This window comes from Vipera ursinii, assembly GCF_947247035.1.
Source record: "Vipera ursinii genome assembly, chromosome: 3".
NCBI lineage: Eukaryota > Metazoa > Chordata > Lepidosauria > Squamata > Viperidae > Vipera > Vipera ursinii.
In genome coordinates this window covers 74,551,178-74,561,889 of record NC_139516.1, presented here as the reverse complement: position 1 = coordinate 74,561,889, position 10,712 = coordinate 74,551,178, and the positions used below count along the sequence as shown (strand labels likewise).

General features: G+C 42.3%; 1 protein-coding gene across 4 annotated transcripts in view; it reads left to right on the top strand.

Moving 5' to 3' along the window:
* USP33 (ubiquitin specific peptidase 33) overlaps positions 1-10,712 on the top strand; it is a 41,834-nt gene that overhangs the window by 18,618 nt on the left and 12,504 nt on the right. For 3 of the 4 annotated variants that reach the window (XM_083359302.1, XM_083359304.1, XM_083359305.1), the window contains 6 exons: positions 1,071-1,149; positions 2,224-2,623; positions 5,902-6,014; positions 6,550-6,722; positions 6,822-6,916; positions 7,262-7,295. In XM_083359302.1, the coding sequence (XP_083215428.1) occupies positions 1,071-1,149; positions 2,224-2,623; positions 5,902-6,014; positions 6,550-6,722; positions 6,822-6,916; positions 7,262-7,295 (894 nt within the window). The remainder of the gene's footprint in view (positions 1-1,070; positions 1,150-2,223; positions 2,624-5,901; positions 6,015-6,549; positions 6,723-6,821; positions 6,917-7,261; positions 7,296-10,712) is intronic. The other variant, XM_083359303.1, reaches the window with a different exon arrangement.

The window sequence follows — 10,712 nt, the reverse complement described above, 5'->3', positions numbered from 1 at the left end:
ATTTTGTCCTCTATTCCTCAAATTCCATGATGTATGTCCAACGTCTGATCTGAGGGATTGGAATGTCATCTGAAACAACTTGAGAATATCAGAGTTGGAAGGAGAGAAATTCAACATTGAAAGATAACCTTCCACTTCACAGTTCTATAGAAGGAAACACACCATTGGAATGTTTGTTAGTAATAAATATATGAACTAGAATTCTGGTTTGCATTTATGCAATTACTATAGCTGCCTATTCATTTTCTTAGGTTTAACAATAATCAGTGCTTTGATTTAATAAATAGCAAAGAATTTTAAACAAAAATTTAATATTTAAAAGCAACATCCAGCTCTGAATATTCACCAGTGGAACCATATCCATCCGTACAGTAGATTCTGTATATATTTACATAGAAGTAAATCCTGTTAACTATGTGTGATTGTGATATATTAAGACAGTAAAATTAACAATTTCCTACTTCAATATTTCTGATTTGCTAAACTGAACATTGGTACACTGAAGTACTCCAGTCCAGAGGTCCCCAACCTTTTGGGCACCATGGACCAGTTCCATGGAGAGAGGTTTTTCTGTGGACCAGAGGATGCGTGGTTTTGTGTGCTGCCTGCATCCCGTGGATGGGGCTTCGCTTGTTTGTGCGGACCGGTTGCTGGCATGCTGTGGCCCAGTACTGGTCCATGAACCGGGGGTTGGGGACCCTTGTTCTAATCCAGGGGTCAGCAACCTCAAACAGTGAAAGAGCCACTCGGAACCGGTTCCCTCACAAAAGGAAAAACTGGGATCCGCAAAAAATATGTGCGCATGCGCGTACATGCGCACATGTGCAGAACAGGGTTTGACTGAAGAGTAGAGCCAAGGCGAGATATGCACCTATCCTGCATATTTGAATTGATTGGTTGAACTTTTTTAGTCCCACTTTTTTTTTTGGACTGCACATGGCAGAGGACCAGGAGCCGCAGGAGACGGCTGAAAGAGCCGCATGCGGTTCCGGAGCCGCGGGTTGCAGACCTGTGTTCTAATCTATTCAGTTTGAGAAAATGTAAACAAAATTAAGTGTTTTTTGTTCCAGGCCTGGAGCTGTGGTCCCCACCAATTTGTTTCAAGGAATTAAAGCAGTTAATCCAACATTTCGAGGCTATTCTCAACAAGTAAGCTTTTCCTGCTTTTATGCCACTAAAAATGATTGTTGCTAAACAGTTGCAAGCTTCAAAGAAATAAAAACAATCAGCTTCCCCTTGAGCTCCGGATGGCCCCGGATCTCCGGTCCTTTCGTCGCAACCTCAAAACATTTCTTTTCCATCAGGCTGACCTGGACTGATGATAAGGGTTTTTAAAAAGAAAATGTTTTTAATATTTTATCACTGGGGCTTCTTAGTTTAATCTTTTTTTTAACATTTGTACTATTGTGTTTTATTATTGTTAGCCGCCCTGAGTCCTTCGGGAGATAGGGCAGCATATAAGTCCAATCAATCAATTAATTAATTAGTTAATTAATTAAACACACATGCATAAAAAAGATACTGGGTATAGTGATAATCTAGTGAAACAGAAAGAATGGATGTTGAATTTACTGGCAAACTGCTGGATTTTTTTGTATATTTCTCCTTTATTCAATTAAGTTGATTAATTCAGGCTTTATATTTACACTGTGGTGTAATATAAACACCTTACAATAGAAAGCTCTTTTTTTTCTATTCAGAGGAAGAGAGCTAGGACCATATATTTTTGGTTTTAAAAATAACGTAAATGACAAATTCATTTCAATGTTCAAAATGCTGATTAATATAACATTTAGATTTAATTATAAATCTAGTATAAAAGAAATAGATTTGGGGGGTGTTACTTTTCTTTTGCCCCATCTTCTTTTGCCCTTTTGCAAAAATCAGGCAGGAGAAAAATTCAGACATTATTCTGTCTAAATCTTTCATGCAATAGTGCAAGCTATCTAGAAGGTTGTCTGATGTGCAAAATAGACATTCCAGGGAGATTCTATGAGCAAGAGGAGCTACTGAAAAAAATCCCACTCACTCTCTTCCCTGCATACTCCTCTGGATTTTTACAAATCACATTATAAAATGGAAGTAACTAAAACCAGAACAGTATGTTACACCTAGTACAGTATGTTACTCCTACACCCTGCTTCATATGTATTTACTCTAATTAGTGTTTTTTTAAAGCTATCACATTAGTCAGATGTGTATTTTACCTGTTTTAAATTTTAGGATGCCCAGGAATTTCTACGTTGTCTAATGGATTTGCTTCATGAAGAGTTAAAAGAAACTGTTATTACAGGAGAGGATAATAGCACCACAAACATTGAAGAGAGAATGGAAGAAGAAAAATGCCCATCAGATGCAGATTTTCAATGTCTTAACGATGATAAGGTAGAAAATGATCCTTGGTCAAAACCTGTGGCAGATGATCCTGCAGAAAATGCAATGTTAATTGAGGAGGATGAAAATACATCTAAAGATTATAGAAAAGAGAAATCCTTGTGTACCAAAATGAATAGAACAAATTCTATGGACGACACAGAAAAAGATATAAACAGTCTCCGTGAAACAGCTGAACTTTTGAATAATCAGGAAACAGTGAAGGTACAAATACACAGCAGATATTCAGGTGATTGTATGAATATTATTTGAAAGTGATTAAAAGTCATACATGCATAAAATTAATTTGGCTTAAATGGTGATGTCATTCTGATGGAGCTAATTCTTAATTTCCTTTGTCTCCTGTTATGTGTACCCTTGAGGCTTGGGGGACAGGCAGAGATTAGGGAGTGTCCAAAGGAACCACATAAATTTCTATTTCATGAACTTGCCTAACATTTGCCTTCTCCATTATGTATTTTTCAAGATTATGAGGCATCCTTTCTACTTTAAAACCTGTTAACTACTAGCGTGCCATAGTTAAAGGTAAAGGTTCCCCCGCACATGCGTGCTAGTCGTGTCCAACTCTAGGGGCCAGTGCTCATCTCCGTTTCAAAGCCGAAGAGCCAGTGCTTGTCCGAGGACGTCTCCGTGGTCATGTGGCCGGCATGACTAGACGCCAAAGGCGCACGGAACGCCGTTACCTTCCCACCGTAGTGGTCCCTATTTTTCTACTTGCATTTTTTACGTGCTTTCGAACTGCTAGGTTGGCAGAAGCTGGGACGAGTAACAGGCACTCACTCTGTTACGCGGCACTCGGGATTCGACCCGCCAAACTGCCGACCTTCTGATCGACAAGCTCAGCGTCCTAACCCACTGAGCCACTGTGTCCTTACTCAAGTGATTCTGATAACACTTAATGATTCTGTGGCATGTCAAAAACACCACTGAAGATGTTACCTAGCCTGGTAACAAAACGTTCAGAAACCAACCCACAAGCTCGAAGAACGAACCTTCACCCTCAATCCTACACCCGAGCTACAGATATTCAGCACTATTGCAATTCTTAGTCTTGCTAATAAGTCACTTCATAGTTCATCTATTACCATGGCATTTGTAGTGAAAGCTTTCTCTAGGTATATTCTCTCAAATGTGTAATTTAGAGTTAGAAAAAGAAAAAAAAACATTGTACGAGGAAGATGTACAAGAGGCTAGAATATAGTGTATATTACAGTACATGTTCATAAATAGGAAATGCGGGCATTTATTCATTGAATGATAAATTTCATAAATTTACTTATGTAGATAGCTCATGGGATGCGGTGGCTCAGTGGGTTAGGACGCTGAGCTTGTCGATCAGATGGTCGGCAGTTTGGCGGGTCGAATCCCGAGTGCCGCGTAACAGAGTGAGTGCCTGTTACTCGTCCCAGCTTCTGCCAACCTAGCAGTTCGAAAGCACGTAAAAATGCAAGTCGAAAAATAGGGACCACTACGGTGGGAAGGTAACAGCGTTCCGTGCGCCTTTGGCATCTAGTCATGCTGGCCACATGACCACGGAGACGTCCTCGGACAAGTGCTGGCTCTTCGGCTTTGAAACGGAGATGAGCACTGGCCCCTAGAGTCGGAAACGACTAGCACGCATGTGCGGGGGAACCTTTACCTTTACCTAGATAGCTCATGCATGGAAACAGTTAACTTTTTCTCTTGTAGAGTTAATTCTAATACACACATACATAGAAGAACCCATTTTTATTTTATTAAAAAGTAGTGAGAATGAAAAGAGTTCCCATCATTTTCATCCGTAGTCCTACCAGCCTTCCCAAACAATCCAAATCAGTTTTTATTTGGCCATTTTGCTGCCAAGGTTTGTGATGTGAGTTTAGGCTATTTTCAGTTGTTTGGAATACGTTTTGAAGAACAGAAAATGGAAAATTTAAGATGTTTCAACTCATAAAATTCCCCAGCTGGCATGAAAATCCTGGGAGTTGAAGTCCACATATCTTAAAGTTGAGAGACATTGGTTTGTAGTCTACAGCTGGTCAGGGAAATCTTCCCCTGACTCAAGGGAAGTTGTCCACTGTGTTGTATTAAGAGCTTTAAGACTTTGTGTAATTGCCAGCCGTTTTTCCAGTCAACATAAAAGTAACCCAGCAATGTAAGTGAAGGCAAGCATTCACAATTTTTATCTAGGGATTAAGCATTAGAACTGCAATTTCTGTTTATCTGTTGCTTGCCCTTTGGGAGTTGCATCATTTTTTTGTCAAAGCACTGTTTAAATACAGTGCTATTTTCCAATAATATCAGTCTTTCATTTTGTGGGGTTTTCAAACTTCTAGTAAGGCTCATTGAATTTTTTTATTTTCTGATTTATTGCATTGAATTGAACTGAAATAATTTTGTACATTTGTAAATCTTATCTCCTGTTCCAAAGCTAACATTTAAGTGAGATTTTATGTATATGTCTTTGGTTACAACAAAGAAATAGTTTGCCATTGCTTTCTTTTGATTTTGTTTTAAATGTCTCCAAATTTTAGTTGAGTCTTGCTTAGCTTTTTCAACATCAAGTAAGGTAGAGTAGTGCCATCTAAAGCTTACTTTGGCAGGATATATACTAAAGTCGCCCTGCAAATATTTTGTGCTATTTAAATAATAATGATAAATTGAGTAGTGCCTGTTTGTTTCTCCAAACCCAGCTGCATTACTTTTGAGACGACTTCTCACTCTATCCCTCCATGTCTATTAGAATATACTTGCAGCGTCTCAAAAGTATTGCAAATGAGATCATCTTTTTGATATGTGCACGACGTAGAATGATATAAATATTGCGGTATAAAACTGAGATACTGGATTGGCTGTGGCAATTCAGATTGCAGATGAAAATTGCTTGTAAACACAGACTATGGTTGTTGCCATCTTTTGTGCAGAATTGTGGTTAAGACCAGTTGGCCCTGAAGCTGAAGACATTTTATTTATTTTTATTTATTCACTGGATTTATGTATGCCACCCATCGCATCCGGAGGCAAATCTTGGAAGCTTACAAACATTAAAACCAGAAACATTAAAAAAGATAAGATACAATAATTATGCTAAAAAATTATTACAAAGACCGTGTGCAGAGGTGGGAGTCTTCTGTTAATTTATTAACCACTTCTAGAATGATACCCCTCCATTGCGGTCCCAGGCCCACTGTAGAACCAGGACTTCAGGCCCTTATGGAAGGTCAGAAAGGTCGGTGCAATTCTCACCTCAGGATATGTTACAAAGGGCAGCGGCCACGGTAGAGAGGTCTCTTCTCCTGGATCCTTCCCACTAGAATTCCCTGACTGATTGAGCCTGTACCATGCCTTCTCTTCTGGCACAGGGTGGATTGATTCCCATTGGGGTGAGAGGGTATAATTACATGTACATGAATTATAACGAATGAGTAAAACAATGTCAGCTGCCTTCCCAAAATTCATGTAGAAATTAATGTTAATTAGCCCTGGACAGTTCAAATAATATTTTGTAATGCTTTCTTGCTCTTTTAGTTCCAACTGCGTCTTCCTCTAAAAAGAAGAAAAATAAAAAATACCGAAGTGTTATATCAGATATATTTGATGGTTCTATTTTAAGTTCTGTACAGTGTCTCACATGTGATCGGGTAAGTTTTACAGTGCTTATGCAAAACTTCTCACTTTCTATGTGGAATTGTATATATATATATATATATATATATATATATATATATATATATATATATATATATATATATATATATATGTGTGTGTGTGTGTGTGTGTGTGTGTGTGTGTGTGTATATATATGTGTATATATGTATATATATATATATATATGTGTGTATATATGTATATATCAGTTCTTGGATTATTCAAGTTAGATTATCCAAACATTCTGACTAGTCCCTTTCCTGTTCATAGTTCGTTATTTTTTATCCTGTGCACTATTTATATTTTAATAGTTATCAATATTTATGTACGTATTAATATTTATCCATACTTTACATTGAACCTGTAACTTACATTTATGCATACTTTTATAGTGAACTTAAATAAGTGGTATATGTGCAGATAAGCATTGCTATGTTTTGTTTTATGAGAAGTTTAAAAGAAGGAAATGTAATTATGGAATTTGATTAAGTATATTGACAAATAAGCCTTTATGTTTGTTTTCCATAGGTTTCAGTTACCCTGGAAACTTTCCAGGATTTGTCTTTACCTATTCCAGGTAAGGAAGATCTCGCTAAGCTGCATTCTGCAAATCATCAGTCTTCTCTTGTCAAGGCAGGATCTTGTGGTGAAGCATATGCTCCTCAAGGTTGGATTGCGTTTTTTGTGGAATATTTCAAAAGGTTAGTTATTTTCTTTCTATTACTCCAATAATTCTTCTGCACTAATGTTTCTGTTATAACAGCAGAACAATTGCTGTTTTTCTGTCGATGATATTTCAGGTTTGTTGTCTCATGTGTTCCTAGCTGGTTTTGGGGTCCAACAGTAACCTTACAAGATTGTCTTGCTGCCTTTTTTGCCAGAGATGAATTGAAAGGTAAGAGATTCATATTTTATCAAACATCAAATTTAGCTACTGTGTGTGATTTATTGTTTTGAATCAGATTCACATTTAACAGAACAGAAAGCACATTAGAGTTTTCCCCACAGTGTTATTGTTGAAGTTGAATTGAGAAATATTTTCAAGGACAAACATTCAGAAAACATAATTGCAAAAGAATAACTTTAAAACCATAGTCTGGATTTTCAATTAAGAACAATTTTCCAATTCATAATACAATTTATTGTATTGCAACAGGTTTAGTGTGGGTTGAAGGGGGAAAAGATGTTTTTTTATAGTTTTAGAATAATGGTTGTCCTTCCCTCTTTACAATGTCTGCAGGTGACAATATGTACAGTTGTGAAAAATGTAAAAAGTAAGTGATCTACATTTAAAATATATATATATTTGTTCTTAATAAGTCAGAATTCAGTAAAATCTTAACATGTACACTAAAAAAACACTTTAGATTCTGAGTTAAAATTCAGAGCCACAGCCATATATTCTCCATTTGAAGCAGTTTGGCCTAATGTTTAGCAGCTGGGCTAGAAAGCAGGAGACTGAATTCAAGTGCTGCTTTTTGGCCATGAAAGCCAGGTGGGTGACCTTAGGCCTGTCACACTCTCAGCCCAACCCATCTCACAGGGTTGTTGTGGGGAAAACGGGAAGGGGAAGGTGTGTTGGATATTTATTTATTTATTTATTTATTTATTTATTTATTTATTTATTTATTTATTTATTAAATTTTTATACCACCCTTCTCCCGAAGGACTCAGGGCGGTGTACAGGGTAATAAATATCGAAATATAAATACAAAAGTTAAAAAAGATTAAATAATTATGCCCAATATAATACAATAATTAAAACTATGTTAAAACCAAATCCAAACCCCAAACCCATCAGACCAGGCCGGATTGTTCAAATAGATAGGTTTTTAGATCGCGTCGGAAGGAGCGAAGGTCGGGGGCCATCCAGAGCTCAACCGGCAAGCGGTTCCATCGGTCTGGCGCGCCCACAGAGAACGCCTTCCCCCTGGGGGCCACCAATCGACATTCTCTGATCGGAGGCACCCTGAGGAGGTCCACTCTGTGGGAGCGCACTGGACGGAGGGAGGTTGGCGCCAGCAGCAGGTGCTGCCGTAGGTAATCCGGACCCATGCCATGTAGGGCTTTATAGGTCATTACCAGCACCTTGAATCTCACCCGGAGGGCAACTGGCAGCCAATGCAGCTCGCGGAGCAGAGGTGTAACATGGGAGTATCGGGAGACCCCCAACACCATTCGCACGGCTGCATTCTGCACCAGTTGAAGCCTCTGAGTGGTCCTCAAGGGCAGCCCCATGTAGAGAGCGTTGCAGTAGTCCAAACGAGAGGTCACGAGCACATGAGTGACTGTACGCAAGGCATCCCGGTCTAGATAGGGCCGCAACTGGCGCACCAGGCGAACCTGGGCGAAGACCCCCCTACTCACAGCTCCTGTATGATCTTCTAAGGAGAGCTGTGAATCTAGGAGGACCCCCAAGTTGCGAGCCCGATATATGGGGGGTAATAACTCACCCCCCATAGTAAGAGATGGAATAATCTGCGTTTCCCGAGACGCCAGCACGCACAGCCACTCAGTCTTGTCAGGGTTGAGCTGAAGCCTGTTCCTCCCCATCCAGACCTGGACTGCCTCCAGGCAACGGGACATCATGTCGAGGGCATCACTGGGGTGGTTTGGGGTTGAAATAAAAAGCTGGGTATCATCAGCATACTGATGATAACCAACTCCAAAACCACGAATGATCTCACCCAGAGGCTTCATATAGATGTTGAACAGGAGAGGCGAGAGGACCGATCCCTGAGGAACTCCACAAACGAGAGGCCTCAAGGTCGACCTCTGCCCCCCTGCCAACACCGACTGCGAACGCCCCAGAAGGTAGGAGGAGAACCACTGAAAAACTGTGCCTCCCACTCCCAACCCCCTGAGACGCCGCAGCAAGATACCATGGTCGATGGTATCAAAAGCCACTGAGAGGTCTAACAGGACTAGGAAAGAGGAACAACCCCTGTCCCGAGCCCGCCAGACATCACTCACCAGCGTGACCAATACCATCTCCGTGCTGTACCCAGGCCTGAAACCCGATTGGTACGGGTCCAGATAATCAGCTTCCTCCAAGAACAAAGCGAGCTGATGCGCCACCACACTCTCAACAACCTTCGCAAGAAAGTGAAGGTTGGAGACTGGACAAAAGTTATTTAATACAGCTGGGTCCAGGACAGGCTTCTTGAGGAGGGGTCTCACCACCGCCTCCTTCAAGGCGGCGGGAAAACTACCCTCAAAGAAGCAGTTATCACTGCCTGGAGCCAGTGTCGTGTCCCATCCCGGGCTGCATAAACCAGCCAGGAGGGGCACGGGTCCAATAAACATGTGGTGGAGCTCAGCTTCCCCATGATCCTGTCCACATCTTCAGGAGTCACAGGATCTAACTCCTCCCAGATAATATCGACAAGACTGCCCTCGTCCTCATCGTCAGACTCTGCCCAGTCGGAGTCCAAACCGGTCCGAATCCGAGCAATTTTGTCCGACAGATGTTGACTAAACTCCTCGGCACGACCCTGCAAGGGCTCCTCCCTCACCTCCTGATTAAGGAGGGAGCGGGTCACCCTAAACAGGGCAGCCGGGCGATTATCTGCGGACGCGATGAGGGCGGCAAAGTGATTAGACCTTGCCGTCCTCATCGCCGCGAGATAAGATCTCGTGAAAGACCTTAGTCGCAACCGGTCGGATTCAGATCGGCTGGATCTCCAACAGCTCTCTAGGCCCCGTCTCTGACGCTTCATCTCCCGGAGCTCCATGGAAAACCATGGAACCCATTGGGATCTGCACCGGGTCAAGGGCCGCATGGGTACAACTCAGTCGAGTGCCTCTGTGGCCGCCTTTTCCCAGGCTTCCACTAGGGCATTGGCCGAGCTGTGAGCAAAGGAGGCAGGTGGGGACCCAAGCTCCGCCTGGAACCGCTCAGGGTCCATTAAGCGCCTAGGGCGGAACCATCTCATTGGTTCAACAACCCCACGACGGGGAGTGGCAAAACGGAAGCCCAACCGCAGGAGGTGATGATCGGTCTATGACAGGGGCATAACAATTGGGGAACCCCCACCCAGATCATCTAACCACCGTCCAGATAGAAAAAACAAATCGAGCGTGTGACCCCCCCATGAGTTGGACCCTGAATAACTTGCGTCAGGTCCATGGCCGTCATGGAAGCCATGAACTCCCAAGCTAACTCAGATGATCCCCCCAGGGATGGTAGATTAAAGTCACCCAAAACCATAAGTTTGGGAAACTCAATCACCAACCCTGAGAGTATGTCGAGAAGCTCAGGCAGGGCTGCTGCTGCGCAACTAGGCGAAAGGTACACCAGCAGCAAGCCCAACTGAGCTCTAGGGTCACATCTCAGGAGGAGGGACTCACACCCGACTATTTGGACAACGGTGGCCTCCCGCAGATATAAGGTCTCCCTCACGACTACTGCCACTCCTCCGCCCCTACCCTGAGCCCGAGGCTGGTGCAGCACCCGGAAACCCGATGGACAAAGATCAGCCAGAGGGACACTGCCCTCTGGGCCCAACCAGGTCTCCATAATGCAAGCCAGGTCCGCATGCTCCTCGATCAAATCACGTATAAGAGGAGCCTTGTTAGCTACGGACCTGGCATTGAAATACACGAGCCTGAGCTCAGGTGGCTGCTCATCCTCGCTCCCGAAACCATGGGCCGAAACCAGAGGGTCGGAGCGCATCACCGCTTGGAGACAG